This window comes from Gekko japonicus, unplaced genomic scaffold (assembly GCF_001447785.1).
Source record: "Gekko japonicus isolate JY-2015 unplaced genomic scaffold, Gekko_japonicus_V1.1 scaffold137, whole genome shotgun sequence".
Lineage (NCBI taxonomy): Eukaryota > Metazoa > Chordata > Lepidosauria > Squamata > Gekkonidae > Gekko > Gekko japonicus.
Genome location: NW_015174276.1, coordinates 1337925 through 1360416, shown reverse-complemented (window position 1 = coordinate 1360416; position 22492 = coordinate 1337925). Strand labels below are relative to the sequence as shown.

The following is a 22492-nucleotide window of genomic DNA, read 5'->3' as shown; positions in this document are numbered from 1 at the left end:
ATGAACAGATTTATTGTGGAACTGAGCCTACACAGAGTTCTAGTCCAGAAAAACTACTGCCACCATCTATCTGTTAGCTTCTGAGGCACTACAAGTTTCCTTTTTTAAAGCACTAATCATGGTTTTCCCTTAAAAGCAAAAGTGGGAGTGGGAAATCTAAGCAGTGAAAGTTTGCTCTGTAACATATAGCCTTTAAAGTGTTGCAATATGCCTTTTTCGTGAGGCAACATACTAATAAGGAAGGCTACTCTTACAGAATATGTTTGCAAACACTGACTAGACCTTCCAGAAGGGCAGGCCCTGTCAGCATGCTCCAGCAAACCCATCAACCCAAAAACTGGCTTTTGTGGCACCTTAAAGGCTAGCACGTTTTTACTCTAGCATACATACACTTCTGCGTACCAATGTTCATCTCACAAAATCTCCCGACTGCAAGCATCCCCCCCCTTTTAAACAGGAAAAAAAATGCGCTGTAGAATTCATCTTAGATTCTTGCAGCACCCCTAACCCCCGTGCACGACATCCAGCACTGCACAGAGACATCTAATCTGTGCTAGAATAAAAACGTGTCAAAGTGCCACAAAACACCAGCTTGCTTTTTTAATCTCGGCAAGCCTAATACTGACCACCTGCTTGAAGTTTCCGACCAAAGGGAGGCTTTTAGTGTCAGCCCCGGTTTATTAAGACTCCCTTTCTGCCAGCAACCTCAGGCCTTGAGGTTCCCGTTTCCTCACCTACCTCCCAAGGCCGTTGTAAAAATATATATACATACACACACGCGCGATTTGCCCTCTTTGGAGGAAAGGCTTGATAAAAACAGGCCCACCTTGGAAGAAAAAAAGGAATGAGTACTCTATGGGGGGGGAAGGGTGCGTGTCCGCCTGAGGGAAGTGGTCTTTGTTCCCCCTTCTTCTCCCCCTCCCTCCCCCCTCTCTCTCTCACCTTGGCGGCTCCCACGGCTGCTGGGCTTCTCCTCAGGCACAGGAGTCGAGCCGGGCGGGGCGGCCCCTGCTCCTCCAGCTTCTGGGCCTCCGCGGCCACCGGCTCTCCTGTCCCACCGGCGCAGCAGCAAGCCCAGGGCGGCGATCACCACGCAGGCAGTCAGCAGCTCCCAGGCCGGCCAGCCCGCCCAGACGCCCCTCCACGTCCCGCCCCAGCCCGACCACCCCGCCAGCGCCGCCGTCGCCGCCGACATCCACCGCTCCATGACTCCCGAGCCGAGCCTGACCCGACCCAACCCGACGCGCGCGCGGACCGCTCCGAACGCCCTTTAGGGACGGGACGAGTACCTCAGAAGCGGCCTCCCGGCTTCCGTCGCTCCGTTTCCCCCTCCCTCTCGCGCAGGCGCGTCTCCCCCCTCCCCCCTGCGCAAGAGGACCCCACCACCGCCGGGGTCGTCTCAGCTTCTTTCCTCTCCTCAGCACCCCCCACCCCGCTTTTCTCTACCGTACTGCCTGTCTGGAATTCGGGGAGGTGGGATTACTCTCTTTACATATCCCCCGATTTATTAATTAATTTTGGCCGTTTCAAGGGCCGCTTTAATAGACAGAACATCCACACGTGCCGCGAACTAGAACCACATCGCCCGCTAAATCTGAGCCTGTCTATTCCTGATGCCTGACGGAAACCAAAACGGGCCCTCAAGACCTCCCACTCCTCCCACTCCCGGCTACCCTTCGAGGGTTCTGACTAGAATTTAGCAAACAAACAAAAAGAAGAGAAGAGCACTCTGTAGCTAAGCGACACGCTATCCAATAGCAGCGGGGAACGTCACTGGGGTTTTTTTGTGCCGCGTTGTATGATGGGAAAGGGAACGCTGGGTCAGGAGTTCTGACAGTGCCCGTCTGTAAGACCACGCCTTCTTTCCCAAAGAGGAAAGAGAAGAAAGGAGTATGTGTGCAAGGGTTAGGAGCAGCGGCTCGCACTGCCTGATGGGAAAAAACACATCTCAAGGTTCTCTGGTTGCCGTGGTAACACCTCAAGAGAGAAGTCTAAGGGAGGGGAAAGGGATGGCACGCAATGAATTCATATTAGCATTTCTGGTTCCTAGTGGAATATGCAAAGCAAGCCGATGCAAAGAATTAGAACAAAGCGGACTCGACTGTGCAACTGAACAACAGGGTCTCGAGTATTTCGCCCCGCAGATAGCCGTGTTCAAATGGAAACCGGAAGTGGTTACTTTATGTGACCCTTTTGCTTTTTCCTTTGTATGAGCGATGTTGGTTCTCAATTTGCCACGTGGCTTTTTATTGAGCAACGAGGCGGCTCTTGGCTGGGTTGGCACACGCAGCGCCATGGAAGTGGTGGGATGGACTATACCGCTACGGACTAAAGATGTACTGTGGCACTTTTGAATAGTCCCCGTTTTCGGCGGGGAGGGGAACGAGGGCTCCCTGCAAATAGAAAACCGACATAGCAAGGGTGAACCTGCTTATCCGGCGCTTTGCCTGTTAAACGGGCTTTCTGATAGAGTGGATTTTTTTTTAAAAAAGAGACCGACATGTGATCTCCCCCAGTGGCACAGCCGATTACAGAGCCTCACTCAACTGCCTGTATACAAAACCTCCTTTACAGGCATTGCAAGAGGCTTACATCAGACATGCCTTAGCCCTGCGGGAGAGGCCATCATCACACGAGAGAGGTGGAATTTACCCCTAGGACTCCAAGGCCACCAACCTGGGGCTCAGAGAGGCGGGGGAACGTTTCCGCGCCCCTCGCCTGCCGTTGCCGCCGCCGGCAGCCATAACTTTTTAAAGAGACCCTAACAAGACCTGGGGGAGCCAAAATGACCTCTCGTGTGTGATGGCCGAGGACTCCAAGACCACCACCCCGGGGCTCAGAGAGGGAATTTTTCCCCCCCCCCCCCCCCGCCGTTGTCGCTGCCGTTACGGCTTCAGAACCATGTGGCTTTATGGTGTTGCCACGAAGCCGTGGTGCAACCTGTGCCCATGGACATGAGATAGGATTTGTTGGTGTGTTCTTGGTGACCCAACACAAAAGCCTTGAGGATCCGTGGGGATCTGTGCTTCAGAACGATGTTTGTGCAGCATGTTGCCATGAAGCCGTGGACATGATATGTGGTTTGATGGTAAGTACATGGTGACCCCACATAGAAACACTGAGGATCCATGCGGATCCATGTTTCGGAACCATGTTTTTGCAGCATGGTGTTGCCATGAAGCCCGGGACCCCTTAATACTGTGGTGTAAGTAGTGACCATGGCCATGGTATGGGATTTAATGGTATGTTTGGGGTGTCCCAACACAAAATCCCAAAGAATTCATGAGGATCCATGCTCCAGAACTATGTTTTGGCTTCATGGTGTCACCATGAAGCCGTGGACATGTGATTTCTGTGGTGCATTCTGTGGCCGTGGAGAAGGTATGTGACTTAATGGTGATGTTGGGGTGACCCAACGCAAAAACCTTGAGGATCCATGCTTTGGAATCATGTTTTTGCAGCATGGAATTGCCGTGAATTCGTGGCAACATGAATTTTGTGGTGCAGGCTGTGGCCATGGACACGATATGGGATTTAATGGTATGTTTGGGATGTCCCAACACAAAACCCCCAATGATCCATAAGGATCCATGCTTTAGAATCATGTTATTGCAGAATGGTTTCACCACGAAACTGTGGATCTGTGATTTTTGTCGTGCAAGTTGTGGCCATGGATGTGCTATGTGATTTGATGGTGTGTTTGGGGTGACCCAATTGAAAAACCATGAGGATCCTGCTTTGGAACCATGTTTTTGTAGAATGGTGTCGCCACGGAGCTGTGGACATATGATTTCTGCGGTGCATTCTGTGGCCATGGACAAAGCATATTATTTGATAGTGATGTTGGGGTGACACAATGCAAAAATCATAAGGATCCATGAGGATCCGTGCTTCAGAACCATGTTTCAGCATGGTGTTGCCACAGAGCCATGGCAACGTGATTTCTGTGGTGCAGGCTGTGGCCATGGCCATGATATGGGATTTAATGGTATGTTTGGGATGTCCAAACACAAAAAAAATCCCAACAATCCATAAGAATCCTTGCTTTAGACTCATGTTTTTGCAGAATGGATTCAAACCATGTTTTTGCAGCATGGTGTTGCCACAGAGCCGTGGCAACGTGATTTCTGTGGTGCAGGCTGTGGCCATGGACATGATATGGGATTTCATGGTATGTTTGTGGTGTCCCAACAGAAAAAACCCAAACATCCATGAGGATCTGTGCTTCAGAATCATGTTTTTGCAGAATGGATTCACCACGAATCTGTGGATCCGTGATTTTTTCAGTGCAAGCTGTGGCCGTGGACATGTTATGTGATTTGATGGTGTGTTTCAGGTTATTCAACTGAAAAACCCTGAGGATCCATGCTTTGGAACCACGTTTTTGCAGTTTTGTGGTGCCACGAATTCGTGGGGGCATGATTTTTGGGAGTGCTGCCTATAGTCTAAGACATGGTCTACACAGTATGATGTTGGTTTTATTTCATTTCAGCGTAAAAATCATATTTATTCATTAGGATCTGTGCTTTGGAATCATGTTTTTGCGCTGTTGTGGTGCCACGAATCTGTGGATGCGTGATTTTTGTGGTGCCCCTTGTAGACTAACACATGACCTACAATATGATGGTGGTTTTATTTCGTTTCAATGTAAAAATCATATGAAATTCATGAGGATCCATTTAGATCCGACTTTTACCCAGACCCGCACTGTACCATGCTGAGGCCCCTCCCCAAACCCCAAGCCAACACCACAGGAGTCTGCGGCTTCATTCTGCTGCCTGCATTAGGCCCCGGACTGATTTAAATGAGATGCTTAGTGTTGCCAGCCTCCAAAGGGGGCCTTGGGATCTCTCAGAATGCCAACTGATCTCCAGATTAGAGAGATCAGTTTCCCGGGGGGGGGGCTGCTTCGGAGGGTGGACTCCATGGCATCACGTTACATAAGAGACGCCAATGTTGGATCAGGCCAAAGGCCCATCCAGTCCAACACTCTGTCACACAGTGGCCAAAAATACCAGTGCCATCAGGAGGTCCACCAGTGGGGCCAGGACACTAGAAACCCTCCCACTGTTGACCCCCTCCCCGAGCACCAAGAAGACAGAGCATCACTTGCCCCAGTCCCCCTGTCTATACCTTCTGGCTAATAGCCACTGATGGACCTGTGCTCCATATGCTAATCTAAATCCCTTCTGAAGCCGTCCATGCTTGTAGCCACCACCACTTCCTGTGGCAGTGAATTCCATGTGTTAATCACTCTTTGGGTGAAGAAGTACTTCCTTTTATCCGTTCTAACCCGACCGCTCAGCAATTTCATGGAGTGCCCACGAGTTTTTGTATTGTGAGAAAGGGAGAAAAGTACCTCTTTCTCTACGTGCTCTATCCCATGCATAATCTTATAAACCTCAATCATGTCACCCCTCAGTCCTCGTTTCTCCAAGCTAAAGAGCCGATTAAGGTTGCTCCAGTCCCCTGGCTCTGCCCCCAGATCTCCAGGAATTTCCCATGATAGTTGGGAATATAATTTACCGTTGCAACTTGAAGGTGTGTAGTAGCTAACTTAAAGCAGGATGCTACATGTACAAGCCTGCTTGGGCTGCAACATCAGCACACCACCTGTTCGGGAGACGGCTCCCTGGCTTCCTAACATTGTAGGTGTGATGGCGAGGGCCCAGTTTAAATAGGACGCTAGGAGTATACTGTGGAGGAATAGGCAGAAATATGCCTGGCCTATTACACTATCATGTTTATGGGATGAGACACCACTAAGGGATTCTCTCAAATTATTCCAGAGAAGGAAAGCAGCTTTAAGGGCGGTGAAAACAGGACAAGCCTGAACTGCCATTTGGGCTAGGACTAAGTGGCTGACAGTCTGTGATTTCCAGCTCAGGTAGCAGAAAATTTGATTAGTTGGGTCTTGGCAGGAAAAATGCAGCCAAACCCACCAAGGGTTTGGATTCTGGCGATGCAGCGGAATCCGGAGAACTCAAGGCTGCAGCTGGTGGGTTGAGTTTCTGCTACCTTGAGCCCTATTTTCCAAGAGGGAATGGTCAGCTCTGGGTCCTGAAATTCCTGGAGATTTAGGGGGGCAGAGCTTAGGGAGGTTGGGATTTGGGAAGCAGAGGGACCTCAGAAGGGTATAACAAAAATCATTGATCTTTGTCTTAAGTTAGCCTTCACAGCTCAGCTGCCTTCTCCGTCTTTTGTTCCCATAGATATTTGCTTTGTTTAGGCCAGGGGTGTCAAACAAGGCCTGGGGGCCGGGACAGGCCCGTCTAGGGCTCTTAGCCGGCCCTCAAGCAACTGGTATGTATGGAAATATAAGGTACTCCCCCTTTTATGGTGTCCCTTGGGGGGGGGGAACCTAGTCTTGCATGTGATTAAATACATTTATTGGGGATTTTGTGGGTTCCCCAATAAATCAATAGCTTCCACTGCTAGGAATCAATTGCTTTTGTTTGTATTTTGAGTAAAAAATATTGTTAATTGGGTTTGCCTGTGTCCTTCATAAAGTTTATATCTCCAGTACCTGGCATTACATTTTATGGCACATGTGGCCTGGCCCGACAAAGTTACATTTATGTCAGATCCGGCCCTCATAACAAATGAGTTTGACACCTCTGGTTTAGGCTTTGTCTTAACCCCTGCTGCTCTGCTCTCTCTCCCAGTTTCCCTTTGGCGCCTCCCCCCCCCGCCCAAATTCATCATGAAAAAAGGCAACCATTTATGAAAAATAAGTTTATTGCACAAAACCTTCCAAGAATGTTTATGCACATCTTAATCCTTTTTAAATTAACATGCTTCTTTTTAAAGGTCACAATCATTAATCCAGAGTCAAACACAACTTCAACTATTCCCTCACAGCTGGGTCTCTCCCAATTAAAATTGCTACAGAGGTGATTTATTTCCCCCCTTACCAATACAATCTGACTCAGCAACTGGTTGAAAACATGGACAAAGAGGCAACATCATGATAACATTCAGAAGTTATTTCCAAGAAATTTACACAGGTCTACTGGACCGGGGGGGGGGGGGGGGGGGGGGGAGTGGTCAGGAGGAAAAAAATAACGCACCCATAAAACATATTGTTTTATTACAAAGTATGATGTGGCAGAGAATTCACTATCTAAATTAAAGCAACATCTCCCTTTTCTTTTTGTCCATCTATCATAACAAAATGCAAATTGCTGTGTTTGGGTTAAGTTTTTTTAAAGAGTATCTAGTTTCAATGCTCCCTTTTATGGTATCAGATTCTACATAGATTATATCAGCGCTAAATAATATATCTTCATGCAGATGTCAGTTGAGAAACTATCCTGCTTTCCTCAAATGTGAGATTTTCTTTTTTCTGTATCAAAGAAATATGCAGCGAGGAATATTGCCTTTGTCTAGGATGTGTCTGACTGTGTGCCAGAGAAAGAACTGAGTGACCAGGATGCAATAACTTGGAAGACACTCACGTTTACATATAACAAAATGAAGATGGGATAAGCAACTTACAGAAATGTCTGCCCAAACAGGGTTGTTTTTTTAAAAAATCCAACACTATCAAAATTTGATGAATGCTCTCAAACAACTCTCTGCCAAAACTCACAAAGGAATACTGGAGTCTGCTTTAACTTCTTTAACCGCTTTGTAATACACAGCACATTTCTGTTTCTCCCCGCCCTCCATCTTTTTTCCCATTAGAAGGTCAGTTGAGAAATATTCGCCACCAAGCATCAACTAACGTGGAAAGCGGCTTCCAAAAAACCCAATCCATTTGCAGAATGGGTCCCTGTGAGGTATTATTCCTCCAATTTCTCAAAGCCCTTAAATATTAACTGAAGCACCGCTCAGTTACTTGGTAGAGATTTACCTAAGAAATCTGACACTGCGGAAGGAACCTTGACCTAAGCCAAAGATTATAGAGGTCTCCAAAGAAAGACCTAGATGCATGCTGACCTTCATTTCCTTAACTTCCTGTGGCTATAACAGAAATCTGGAAGGATGCTTTGTATTTCTATAAGCTTAGGGGCTGGATCCAAAGAACTGTCATTCGGAGCTCTGGTCATGGAACTGTTCGGTTTGTCCCCCCCAGCTTCTGCAGCATTTAGTGCCACTGGAAAAACTGCACTGGACAGCAGCAGGACCCTTGGGAACATCGTGGGTTATAGTGTGGGAAGAGGGGCTAGAACTGAGGGAAAATCTGCAGAAATCCACAGACTCTTCCATGAGTGAGCAGAAGCACATTCAGCTTGAGCAACTCTGGATCCAGCTTTAGATCTGCAAGTCTTGCTTCCTCAGCCGTCCAAACCAGAAGAGATGGCAGACATAATTAATTGGGGAGGGGGAAGAAAGTGGTCTTGCAAAGGAAAGTCTTCAGGTTGGGTAAATAAAAAGGAGAAATCTTGATTTCCTTCAGCTTAAAATACAACTTAATTTGCCGTTTTCCCCTCTGAGAAGGGAAACATGGGCTTAAGGCTACACTGCTTTATAAATACAGTCTGGCTTCTTTTAACAAGCTGGCCAGGAAATCGGTGAAACCTTGAAAAACTGGTTTAACTAATTCAGTAGAACCAATTCAGAGAATTAATTCAGTATTCTGGAAACATAAGGTTGTTCAGCAACTGTGCATGTTGTTTCAGCTTCCTTTACGCTAAATAAACCCTTTATGGGTACACAAGCTACCCAACTGAATATGAATATATACACATACACACATATATATATATATATACCAGGTCCTTTCTCGTAAATAATACAGTGTACTGAGAAGCAATATGAAAACCTCATTTGGTGCATATTCTGGAGCTGGAAACCATTACATAGTATTAACTTTGGTGTTTAAACACTATATATTTTTTCTTTTTTTAAGTTAGTAGGTACATAAACTTCTAGAAGGTGGAGGAGAGCAGCAAAAAAAGAAATCACACATTACTATTTACTCAGTAGACTAGTAGTATAAGCCTTCAGTGTATCTGGATCAGTCAATAAAGCTTTCGGGTATTTTCTTCCTTCTTGATAAATTGATTAGTCTTACAAAGTCACTTACGTCATGTTCAGGGAGATTCTTCCTCACCAATGCACAAAACAAACAAACAAACAAACCTTCTTTACATTTAAGTGAGTACCTTTCCTTCATATATTATATGCAAAAATTAAAACATCTTACTGGACTTTCAAAAAATCAGTCATTTTCAACAGCAAACATGTCGTGGATGCAAGTAAGAAAAGAAGCTGCAGAATCAGTCAGTTTTTAAAAAGCAAAATGGAAAAAAGTCATTGAAGAAAAGTTAGAGTTGGGCCACTACAGCAAAACTTCAGTAGCATTGCTGGATGTTATGTGAACTGGATCATCTGAAACACACCCATGTTAACTGTGTCATCCTAAGCAGAGTTACACCTGATGAAGTCAGTGGGTTTAGAATGGTGTAACTTTGCTTAGGATGGCACTGTAAAGCAAACGTTATCCTCCAAAAAAATGTACCTGCCTTTGAGAAATTTGATTAAAAACAAATTTGCAGATCATGCTCTTTCCAGGGGCAGAAATCCTCTAGATTTTTCCTATGTGCCACGAATAGATCTACCCTGTCGTAAAGCTGGAAACGGACATTGTAATGTACACATAGCTGCTGCTGAAAACAGCAGCTGTATGCCCAGTTCCCTCATCTCTGTAACATTTAGTACAACATACCCATGGTTGCTTTGGATGTTGAAGAGAGGAGTGATCCAAATGTTAAAGGCTCAGTGAACTGAACACTACAGCCTAGACTTCCACACCTTTTCAGCCTCTACACGGTTCATCCTACATGCCCACTCATTCTCCTAGCTGGAATTTTCTCTAGCACATCCTAGAGTGCAGTTCAAAGTACGAAGCCCGAAAAGCCGGGTCTGTTTGCTTTGAAATCTAGTGAGCGCGGGGCAAGTCTTTGCATCATCAGCTATGGGGCAGGAACGGAAGAAAAGTCTAAGGCATGTTTCTTCAGCCCGCTGATGTTAGCTCAGCAGGTGTGTCCGCAGAGAAGGTTACATGAGCACCAAGCTCCTAATCAGTCATTAGAAGGAAGGAGGGGAGGAGTTAAAGCTAACAAATAGAGGTCTATAGGCAATATATAACATTCGTCTTTGAAAGATTCGATAACTGAATTAATTACATTGCTAAAAAGCTCTGATTTTCGGGCTAGCTTTCCTGAGCCCCTTATATACAATATTTTCCAAACACCAAGATGTAATTACATTTTAAAACAGCAACAAAAACTCAAACCCTGGCAGTTTGTGACCTATAATATATAAGCCCCTTAAAACGGATACTCCAGGGCAGAACGGGTTTTGTATTTATATGGATCCGGCACTGGAGTTGTTTCCTGCCTAATCCCCCACTCTGTACCCCAAAAAAGTGCAAATAAATCTGCCAAAGTAAAACAAAGCTTTCTTCTGGCTTTTGGTTGTGGATGTGCAATCTGTTTACTCTGAAGCAGACCCAGTTGATGCAATGGGGCTACTTCAGAGCGTGTGGCTTCGAGATTCATGGTTACAGGGAAGATATGTTTCATATTGATCATCTGCTATTGTTAATGCAACGAATCAATGGTGTCTCTCTACAAAAGACTGAAATGAAACATCAAAAGTCACCAGGTGCAACAAGCTGACTCATATTCCAAAATCTGATCCAGACTGAGTCATTATTGAAGACAGTTGCCAATTCAAAAGAGGCACAAAAAGTAGTCTTTTCAGATGTTACATCCACGCATACTGGGAGGCCAGTAATCACATATGGATCCTCCCAATATATGCAGTTGCCATCTTGTCTGAATGGAGCAACATGCTTCTTTTTGCAAGCACAAACCTCTTTGGCACGTACAACCAACCACCAGATTTTCGTAGTGTATCTGAAAGATCACTGGTAGCGTGCACTCCTGATAAGTGTGGGTGCAACATCTGGGGGGAAAGCGCCATCGTCATGAAACCCAATTCCTTTTGCAACCCAATTCTGTCTCTGTTCGTTACCGAATTGGGGGTGGCAGGGAGAAAGAGAAAATATTTCCCTTGGAGCCTTCTTGGTGCACTGAAGTCACAACTCCCTACCAAATTATGACTCTCTCTCAGATAAAATGGATTTAAAGAAAGGTTAATAAAGTTTTGCCTTCAAATAACATTTTGCCTATTTTCGTTTCTGTTATTAAAAAGAAAGACAGAGAACTCAGAAGTCTGTTCTAAAAAAACCTCACAAATGTGTCGATAAAAGGTTTTTTTTTTACATACTTAGAGCAGTTATCAAGTGAAGCAAGGAGAACCGAGGTCACTGCATTAACCCTTTTTTCCCCCCTGCATCGTGATTATGCATCTTTAGATCTCTATTGGGAAGTTCCTGGTTGCCTGATGCAGAGGAGGCTGTAGAAAGGTCTGTTAACTGCTCTTCTATCTGTGTCCATGAAGACATTGATTCGTGTACCGTGATCGTGTGCTCCTCCATTTGACGCTGAAGACTGTCCATCTCCTGCCTTTGGAAACCAAAGTAGGAAGGGGGTGGTGGTGGAGAGGGAAGCAGTCAGACAGATGATAAACACAAGTGACAGATAGATGCAGTCAGAGACAGATAGATGCAGGCAGGATATAACTTCCCATCTGAACCTGAAACACTATTTGTTGGGTTTTTCTTAAAAACATTATTCTAGGTGACCTTTTGGAACTCGTCTTGGGTCTGATAATTAGTGCTCATATCTGCATTGCCTCACACTGGAAAACAAACCAGCACACAATGCAAAATCCCAAATCTGCTTGTCCTAATGTCCAAATCAACATATTATGGAAGATTAAAATCCAAATCCCTGCTGTAACAAATCTATTGACAAACAGGAATTATTTGTAAGGCACTGGAATTGTGCATAGTCATTTGCTTATTTGTTTTATATTTGTTGGTTAACTCGATAATTACTGGTAGAGGACTGTCAGCCTTTGATATGTATCTGCTGTATACTTGCTTCTTTGGTGTATATAATAAATCCTGGAACTAAGAAATTATCTCAAGTGGGGGATAAATGGGTAGGATCAAATTTCAAACACTTGAGCTTGCAAACAAATCAAACATTCTCCTAAAAACCTCCATTTGACCAAGTCCCAAGAATACAAGCCTTCTGGGTCATAACGAACCAGTGTGGTGTAGTGGTTAGAATCTTGCACCCAGGTTCAAATCCATATACTTTCATGGGCGCTTGCTGGATGACTTTGGGCCAGTCACACACATTCAACCTAACCTACCTCACAAGATAGTTTGTTGGGATAAAATGGAGGAGAACAAAAGGCCTGCAGATAACAACCGTTTGACCAGCTTGACCAATCTTTTAGAATCCAGCTAATAGAAGGGGAGGTTCAGTACTTTTCTCAGCCACATTTTTGCTTGGGACTCATAGCGTGAGCCACTGGATTGCCAGCCGCGCCATCAATGGTAAGTCAGTAGTCTACCCTTGATAAAGGCCTACAGTGCTGGAGGCAACACAGAATCCCCCCCTCCCGGTTCCTGAGACTGCAGAGGGACTGCTGTTTCTCATGACCCCATTTGATTATACTTTTGGATCAAAAACTCGCCTGATTATACTTTTGGATCAAAAACTCGCCAAAGCCCTCAAACACTGAGCAGAACTGCTAAAGTTAGAGAGCCAGTTTGGTGTAGTGGTTAAGTGCGCGGACTCTAATCTGGGAGAACCGGGTTTGATTCCCCACTCCTCCACTTGCACCTGCTGATGTGACCTTGGGTCAGTCACAAGCTCTGGCACAGCTGTCCTTGAAAAAGAGCAGTTTGTGTCAGAGTTCTCTCAGCCCCACCCACCTCCCAGGGTGTCTGTTGTGGGGAGGGGAAGGGAAAGGAGTTTGTAAGCCGCTCTGAGACACCTTTGGGTAGTGAAGGGCGGGGTATAAATCCAATCTCTTCTCTTCTTCTTCTTCTCTAAACGTTAGTGACACACAGTTAAACGAGATTTACTCACTTGAGTTGCTGGAGGCAGCTGTTGAGGTTTCTTAAAGGCTCTTTACTCACTGCTGTTGGGGGCTTCAACAGCTCTTCCAGCAATGCCGCAGGGACAGGGCAGTCGGGGATCTTCACCGGAGTCACGGGATTTGAAGAATTTGTGTCTCCCTTCAGTTCTTTCCTCTTTGAAAAGGGAAGGGGGAGGAACCACGTCAGTAATCAGGAAAGCAACTTTCTTAGTTGTAAGCCGTCTCGAGCAGGCCTCTGGAGAGGCAGCATACACATTTTCTCCATGAATAAAATAACCTTTCCTCCATGTTCATGTCTGAGAGGGGCTGTGGCGCAACAGCAGGGCCTCTGCTTTGCACGCAGAAGGTCGCGGGTTCAGTCCCTGGTGTCCCTAGTTAAAACGATCAGGTAGCAGGCAACGTGAAACTCTTCTACCTGAAACCCAGGCAATCAAAGCAGACCAGTGTTGACCAATGCTGACCAGCGGCGTGGCTGAGTACAAGGCACCTTCCCCTGTTCATAGGAGCCAAGTGGAAACTAGACTGTTTGAAGTCAGACTCCGTAATTTCTTACCAGCAAAAGTTCAAATAGAAGATGATCACAGAGAACGGAGAAAAGTCAGTTTGGGCTAGCAAATAAGAAGGATGTGTATAGTGCTTTCACGTGTTCGAAGCACTTCACTCACACTGCTGCAATCTCTATGACAAGATGTTATCCCCATAGTACAAATGGAGCGTTGACAGAGAGAGAATGGCTTGCCTAAGGCTAGCGAGCGGCAAGGTTCATAAGCTCAGTCCCTCAGCCACTGTGCTTCAGTAATTTCAAGAACACTGGTTCTGTAATTGATGGCTTTTTCAGAGAGCTGGAAAGGAATCGTGAATTATCGAGGGTTCACTCCCTTGCCAGGAGCATGTCTATACAGAGCAGTAAACTGGCTGGTGCCTGTGTGGGCAATGCAACAGACAAGGTTGACGTCACTGCTTAGGGAATTTACCAGGCATGCAGGAAAATATGACTTTGCGAATTAATGAAATGGAAAAAAAACTACCTGATGAAGACTGAGCATGCTCCAGCAGGAACAGAAAGCAGAGAGCAGCTGAGAGCCGATTAAAGGAGAAAACTAGTGGTAGGAAGAATGTCTATGTCAGTCCCATAGCTGAGGGGGCTGGCAGGGGCAGTGCCCCCCCGGATGTGCTCTGCCCTCTCAGGGATCATGCCAGATCCCCCCTGCAGCTGCCACTGTAGAGTGATCCAAATTGGCAGTGTTGTCTGCTGCTCCACTGCTGCCCCTGCCCTGCACTGTTGTGCAAGGGGGCTGGCTGTGGGCTTCCTGCTCCAGCAGGGCGAGGATTGGCGGTGAGGTGGGCATGTTCACAAAGCGCCTGTGCCTGCTCGGCCTTCCTGCCCAGCCAGAGATCACCTCGCTCTTCCCTCTCTCTCTCTCTCTATCTCTCAATCGGCAAGAGAAGGAAAGCCCGCCGCCCTCCTCCCCTGCAGAGAGACGTCCCACAAGGCACTCATGGTCCCTCCACAGCCGTGGAGCAAGGACTGGACAGTGGGGCCCAGGCAGAGCTTGCTTTCCCTTGGCCGGGAGGAGGAGGAAGCCTGGGGTGAGCGGTGTGCTGCCCTCTTCTCCCACTACCCCGGCTGGCTCGTGTGCACTTGCCTCCCTGCCAGGAGTCCCTGGAAGAAACTCAACGTTCTTTGCCTGTGAGGGCTTGAAAGGGTTAAAGCGACAGAGCTGCGCGTCCTCGAGAGCCAGCAGAATTCCTCCCACTTCCATCTTTGGGGACAGGTTTCGCTTGCCAGAGAGCTGGAGGACCGAGGCTGGAGCCAGACTGGGGGGAAAAGTTGGAAGTGGGAAGGCACCAAGAGCTCCTTTTTTCAGCCACACATTCCTCAGACTGGGACATAACAGAAGAAATATTCCTGGGCCAAAAGGCCATAGGTTTCTGGCAGGGGGAAGGGGAGCTAGCCTGGGCTATCGAAGTCAGGGCTTTTGGACTTTAAAGAGTTCTTATTGTTTTTATTTGAATTATTTTTATTTTATTATTTTTTGTGACATCAGACATGATGTCATGCCCCCTGGTGCCCCCCCTCCGAAAATTTTCCAGCTATGGGCCTGGTCTACCTGCACAACCTCCTAAGCACTTAGAGGATGTTGGAGGAGAATATTTGGAGGAATGGGTTTTGAAAATTGCCCCCCCCCCCACGGATATTCCTCACAGGACTCCAGTTTATGTATTCCTAAATGGTGGTCCTTCAAGTCTCAGCTTAAACGTCCACAGAAGGAAGCAACACAACTTGTGGATCGTTGGCAGTCCTCTACGATGATCTGGCTGGTCTATGACGAGGAAAACATGGCACTATGGTAAGATCTGCTGAAACAGAATGCTGCCATCTAGAGGAGGAAAAAGCCCATTGTGCGGAGCGTCTTTATGGCCAAGGACCATGAGAGTAGGGCTGGTTGGCTCCCCCTAGGGCCCTGGTTCCCAAACGTTTTGGTATGGTGAGTCCAGTGTTCCCTCTAAGCGGAGTTAGTGTGAGCGAGCTCACCGTTTTTTAGCCTCCGGCTCACACATTTTTGTCTTCGCTCGGGAAGGATGGCTCCAGAGCAAACTAATTTATGCAGTAGCCAAATCGCTCGCTCACAGCTTTAATGCCAGTAGCTCACAAAGCAGAACTTTTGCTCACAAGACTCCACAGCTTGGAGGGAGCATTGCCCACAAGTCCAACTTACCTGGTATAGTGACTCACCCAAGGCCAGCCCATGTTTTTTGGGGGGGCCCTAGGCAAACTATGACGTTGGCACCCATCTGGTTCTGCATTCCATTGTCCACTGTGACTAACAAGATGTTTTTGACAAACAAACGCACACAAAGGGTGCGGCTGCCCCCACCAAGAACCCCGAGCAAGGGGCATTCCAAAGTACACTGCCTTTGTACACGGAAGTTACATTCCAGCCTCTGACCAACCTCTCCTTCTCCATTACTCTCTCTAATCCCCCCAAAGATTCTGAGAAACTCATTCTAGTGGCCATCAGGACACTTTTTCTACTTGGTATACGCAGAGGTCATTTCGGGGGGGATAGCGGTTCCCCCGGGTGAGGTACGGGGGGGCAGGGCACATGATGAAGCCCCGCCTCCTGCTTCCGGCCGCCCCGCTTCCGGCCCTCATTCAGCCAGGAGGAGGCAGGAGAAGAGGGAGGGTAAGTTGCTTCCTCCCTGCCTCTCCCCACCCCTGCCTGCCTGGGGCCAGGGAGGGCCTTATGACACACTTCCGGTGTTGTCAGGGGGTGTGGCCTTATGACACACTTCCGGTGATGTCAGGGTGTGTGGCATATGCTAATGAGTTATGCTAATGAGTTCCCCTAGCTCTTTTTCTACGGAATGACCCCTGGGTATACACAGTGAAGAAAAAACACCAACTAATGGATGACATGGAAGATAACTGTTTCCAGGGTCAGATCTTGGTTTCCAAGATAGAAAAGTGGCTGGCCCGCAACCCACTTTCAGAACCTTTGCAACCCACTTTTCATAGAATCATAAAAGTTGGAAGGGAACCCAGGGTCATCTAGTCCAACCCCCTGCACAATGCAGGAAATTCACAAATACCTCCCCCTCCACACCCGTAATGACCACAGTTCCATGTCCATAGGTTGGGGTACACTGTTCTAGGGCAACTGCTCTCCACTGCCAGTCCAGACCCAAGCGTGGGTCACAAGGCCAGGAGGAAGAGGAACAATATGGCTGGCTGACTTGGCAGAGTTGGGTTTGCTTCTACACTGTGTGCAAAAACAGCCACAAAATACACCCTGTTGCTCAGTAATGCTGTATATATATTTCAGAAACATTAAGCATGAAAAATAGAATATAAACTTGTTCGGTGATGTGAGGTTCCTTTGTTTTATGCCGGGAAAGGAGACAGTGGCGTGGAGTTGCGGATCTCCAAAATCTACAGTGAGGCGAGAAGGTTAGTCCCAAAGAGTACCATACAGAAAGTGAGGGAACTACTGCTCCAGGGTATGGGAAGAGACAAGCCGAAGCCTGCACAAGAGAGCTCAATGTATTTCTGGCTGAGGTACTGTCTGCACCTTGAGGCTGTCTGAAAAGAAGCGACTGTGGGCCCTTTTTCCCAGCACCTGCCTGAAACTGCCAGTGCTGGGAAGGAAGGCTGGGCCCAGAACCCTTGAGGGAGAAAGACCTGAATGCAAACGCCTGGGCAACAAGGAATCCTTCTCAGACAATGCTTCTACCAGGCACCAAGCAGATCACTCACAGGCTAATGCCAAATGACCAAGAAGGCCTATTGTTTGCTGGCCACTTGACTTTGGGAAGCAGCTCTTGAGCTAACCTTTAACCTTTTGTATTACTCTTGTTTTCCTAGCAGAACTGGAGGTTGAACGCCAAGTTAATCCCCTTTCCCACCTTAAAATAACAAAAGCCTTGTTTGGAAATTATACTTCAGGTTTGTGAATGGCTTAATGGCCATAAATGCTGGGAACTTTATTTTCAAAGTTAGACTCGAGTCCTGTAGCACCTTAGAGACCAGCAAGGTTTTAGAGGTATCAGCTTTCAAAAGTCAAAGCTCCCTTCTTCAGATACCAGGTATCTGCTACCAGACTCTCGAATCTAGCTTTTCTACTTCAGACCAACACAGCTACCTTCTGTAACCATTCATTCATTCATTGGGTGTGTGTGTGTGTATGTGTTGGTGTGTGAAACAGACAAAAAAATACCTATTGCTCTATCTTTTCTATGTTTGCACAGAAATTCACAGGCCTGGTTAAACATGTCACGGCCAATCTTATGTTAGAAAATATCCAGAAATGAAAACTTGCAGCAAAAGACAGTCTTGTGCCACCTTGAAGATTTAACACCTTTTGTGAAATCGAGCCTACTTCATGAAATGCATGAAATACATCCTCAGTTGGCCAATTTATGTACGCACCCAAATATACATTTTGATAAATAAAGTGTTGTTAACAGCAGGATGACCCCAACAGCTACTATTTTCCCCTACAGTCATGTGTAATTTATTATTTATTTATTGGGATTTTTACCCCGCCCTCCCCACGAAGCGGGCTCAGGGCGGCTTACAAGGGGCAAAGCCCATATAAAACAGGATAAAAGCAATAAAAACATTAATAACAATTAATCACAACAACAATACTCAATTGAAAGCAGGATGGTCCCCGGATGTATGCCATGATGGTAAACACAGTTCTCTGGGGATGATGTTGTCCTATAGCCAATCCCAAGCAAGTAAGTCCGGTGGTATCAGTCGCGCAAAATGGTGGCAGATCTTCCCGGGCCATCCTTAACCCCGATGTTGTCCACATCATTGGTGGTGGTGGTAGTGGCAGCCCCTATGTGAAAGCCTGGTGGAAGAGCTTCATCTTACAGGCCCTACGGAACTGCATAAGTTCCCGCAAGGCCCTGATCTCCTCCGGGAGCTCGTTCCACCAGATAGGGGCCGCCACCGAAAAGGACCTGGCCCTAGTCGCGGCGAGCCTTGCCTCCCGGGGGCCTGGAACAACCAGGCGATGTTGTGCCCCGGACCGAAGTGCTCTTGGGGGTATATGTGGGGAAAGGCAGTCCCTTGGGTAAGTCGGATCCTGGCCATATAGGGCTTTAAAGGTAAGTACCAGCACTTTGAAACAGATTCGGTATGCTATTGGCAGCCAGTGCAGCGCTTTCAGCCCAGGCTGGATGTGCTCCCACTTGGGGAGACCCATCATCAGCCTGGCCGCCGCACTGTGCACTAGCTGCAGCTTCCGGATCTGCCCCAAAGGCAGCCCCACGTAGAGAGCGTTACAGTAGTCTAACCTCGAGGTGACAGTTGCATGGATCACTGTAGCCAGGTCATCGCGGCCGAGGAAGGGAACCAACTGCCAAATCAGCCTAAGATGATAAAATGCCGATCTGGCAGTGACTGCCACCTGGGCCTCCATAGTTAAGGAGGGATCCAGGAACACTCCCAAACTCCTAACCTCCGACAATGGCACCAACGGCGCCCCATCGAAGGTCAGGAGAGGGAGCCCCAACCCCGGTCCGCTCCGACTCAGGCACAGGACCTTCGTCTTCGCTGGGTTTAGTTTCAGCCAGCTCAGTCTGAGCCACCCAGCCACGGCCTGTAGTGCCCGGTTCAGATCTTCTGGGTCGGAGCCCGACCGGCCGCCCAACATCAGATAGAGCTGGGCATCATCAGCATATTGATGGCAACCCAGCCCAAACCTCCTGGCAATCTGTGTGAGGGGGCGCATGTAGATGTTGAACAACATCGGGGAAAGCACTGCCCCCTGAGGCACACCACATTCAAGTGGGTGCCTCTGGGACTGCTGTTCCCCTATCGCCACCCTCTGTCCCCGACCTTGGAGAAAAGAGACAAGCCATTAAAGTGCGAGCCCCTGTATCCCCACATCGGCGAGGCGGTGGGTCAGCAACTGGTGGTCGACCATGTCAAACGCGGCCGACAGATCTAACAACAACAGTGCTGCCACACCACCTCGATCCAGATGCCTCCAAAGGTCGTCAGTAAGGGCAACCAGCACTGTCTCCCTCCCGTGACCTGGGCGAAAGCCGGACTGGAATGGATCGAGGACAGAAGCGTCATCCAGAAAGCTCTGAAGCTGTGTCGCCACCGGCCGATAGTTGGCCAATCCAGCCGGGTCCAGATGTGTAAGATGTGCTAACTGAGGATAAGTGGGTTCTATTCCTCAAGAGCTTTTGTCACTATGGATCATTTAATCCTGAAGGTGCCACCGGACTCCCTTCTGCCCCAGTTACACCAGGAGAAACCAGCTCTTTCCCCTTCCAAACATACCTTCTTCATCTTCCCATGTTTCAAGTCCAGCTTCAGCTGCTGGTTCTGCTGGAGCAGCGTCTTCATGCTGTTCTTCAGTTCGGTCACTTTTGCCTGAAGCATGAACTTATCCTTCTGGGTTAAGGACAGATCATCTCGAACCATCTCCAACTCAGCCTTGATATTCTAGGAAGAGGAAAGAAACTCCCTTGAAGCCTTCCATGTCTAATACAGAATTTGAAGTCAAGGGGAAGCTGGGAGATTACATAAATAACAGGACTGGCTTTGCTTTGAAGAAATCTTAACCATTAGGTTTCTTGGATGTTCTGGCTCAGGGTTGCCCAATGCGGTGCCTGTGGATGCCCTGGCACCCGCCAGTACTCCCCTTGCCACCCACTGAGGTTTACAGACAGCAGGTTTTATATCAGCTGCACGCAGTCAAATGAAAGGGTTTTCCCCTGGAAGATCAGGAGGAGTGGTAAGCACTTGGACTTCCCTTAGTCAGTGTTTGGTTCTGTTCCCCCTTCAGGCTTTCCTTCTTCTAAGAAGCTGTGAGGAGGGAGGTATTCCATTTAGCTCCACCTCCCGCTGCAGCCATTTTGGGTTTGGCTCCGCCTGCCACAGCAGCCATTTTGGGGCGGCACTCACCACCACCCCCTCAAAATTCCAAAGCTGCCCACAGCTCAAAAAAGGTTGGAGAACCTTGCTGTAGCCCCTAAAAAAAGGGTTTGTTTAATGAGTCTTTCTCCCTGATTATCACCAACTAGGTCAGTTCTTTTGGGAGAGGTCAGATTTAATACCTGCAGCACCAACTGTACGCCTTCTAACTCTTTGTGGTTGCGCTGCTCTGTCAGGTCCAGCTGCTGCTTCAGGGCCTGGATTTCTCTCTCCTTCTGATCTACCTCCCACTTCAGGTCTTCAACCTGCGTGTAGGAAAAGTATGTTAAAACCCAATCAAATCCACAAATTTCAAACCCTCAGCTCTATGCAGAGTAACATTCCACAGAAGCCAATGAGAATTTTACAGCCAAAGGGTTTGCACAGGAGCGCAAAAGAAACAGAGGATGCTGTGCTCCAGATGTAGACTTACAGCACTGCCACTCAGGTACCTGCCCACCTCTGCAGCCCAATCAAATCCACAAATTTCAAACCCTCAGCTCTATGCAGAGTAACATTCCACAGAAGCCAATGAGAATTTTACAGCCAAAGGGTTTGCACAGGAGCGCAAAAGAAACAGAGGATGCTGTGCTCCAGATGTAGACTTACAGCACTGCCACTCAGGTACCTGCCCACCTCTGCAGAGAAAAAAGAGATGCAAGCCTCCATGGAAGCAATGGAGAAGAGAATGACAGAGGCAATACAAGCCATGGGGGAGCAGATAGAAAAAACATTGGGGGACCAACTGGAGAAGCAAACTCAGATTCATCTGAAACATCTAGAAGAAGTCCAAGAGAAGAACATAACAGCATTGAAGGAATTGGTTACTACAGAAATAACTTCAATCAAGCAAGAAATGGAAGGAGTTAAGAAGGATGTTCAAGCAAATGCAACCAAGACTACAGAGACAGAGGAGAAGATACAAAAAATAGAAGAGAAACAAGATTCTTTGACTCAACAAATTACAAGATCAGAGACAATGATGGAGTTCAGAAGGATGCAGACTCATCTGAGATTCAGAGGCATTAAGGAAACAGAGAATGAGAACTTAAAAGAAAAAATGATGGAAGTGATAACGGCTTTTCTGGGCGAGGAGGAAGGGTCAATGGACTCAGACTTTGATTTGATTTATAGAGTGAACTCCAGAATTGCAGAAAAGAAGAATTTACCAAGGGATGTAATTGTACAATTTGTAACAAGATCAACAACAGAGGAGATATTCAAGAAGCAATTCACCGTCCCTTTTGAAATAGAGGGAAACAAAATTATGGTGATGAGAGAACTCCCAAGAACAATACTGCAAGACAGGAAAAGGTATAAATCCTTGGCTGACAAACTCAGAGCTTTGAGCATCAGATATAGATGGGAGATTCCACAAGGTTTATCCTTTACGTATCAAGGGGTGAGGATTCAGATCAGATCGATGATGGATTTTTATAAATTTAAGGCGGACAATGCGGACGTCTTTGGAGAACTTTAAAATAAAACGCATAATGGAGTACAAATTGTTGTCATGGAATGTTAATGGATTAAATTCACCAAACAAGAGGAAAAGAATCAATCATTGGATACAGAAACAGAAATGCAACGTGATATGCTTGCAAGAAACACATATTAGAAACCAGGATATAAAATATTTAAAGAATGCTTTATTTGGAATTGAATTTTGTTCTGCGGCCTCAAATAAGAAAAAAGGGGTTGTGACATATGTGAAGAAGGAGTTACAACCTACAGAAATTTTTAAGGACATAGATGGCAGATACGTGGGTGTGGAATTAATGATTCAGCAGAAAAAAACATTGTTGATCAACGTGTACGCACCCAATGGAGCAAAGGAAAAATTTTTTAAGGATATAACTGACCAATTACAACAATTGACTTATGAGCAAGTTATTATGGCCGGAGACTTTAATGGGACAATAGATCGTGTAGACAGAAAACCACAAAAGGACAACGAATTCAGCGGAAAACTGCCAAAGAATTTTTTTGAATTAGTTAAGCAAGAAAAATTAGAAGATGTTTGGAGGAAATGGAACCCGATGCAGAAAGACTTTACTTTTTATTCCAATAGGCATTGCT

At 46.9% G+C, this 22492-nt stretch overlaps 2 protein-coding genes across 2 annotated transcripts in view; both read right to left on the bottom strand.

The window, feature by feature from the left end:
• ANKLE2 (ankyrin repeat and LEM domain containing 2) overlaps positions 1-1140 on the bottom strand; it is a 28800-nt gene extending 27660 nt beyond the window's left edge. The window contains exon 1 of the mRNA XM_015423780.1: positions 943-1140. The gene's annotated coding sequence lies outside the window, so the exon portion shown is untranslated. The remainder of the gene's footprint in view (positions 1-942) is intronic.
• An 8056-nt stretch (positions 1141-9196) lies between these two features.
• The window catches only part of GOLGA3 (golgin A3), a 51582-nt gene continuing 38286 nt past the window's right edge, over positions 9197-22492 (bottom strand). The window contains exons 20-23 of the mRNA XM_015423788.1: positions 20557-20679; positions 19778-19942; positions 12963-13126; positions 9197-11480 (exon numbers count right to left, since the gene is read on the bottom strand). Coding sequence (XP_015279274.1) covers positions 11279-11480; positions 12963-13126; positions 19778-19942; positions 20557-20679 — 654 coding nt within the window. The 3' untranslated portion in view covers positions 9197-11278. The remainder of the gene's footprint in view (positions 11481-12962; positions 13127-19777; positions 19943-20556; positions 20680-22492) is intronic.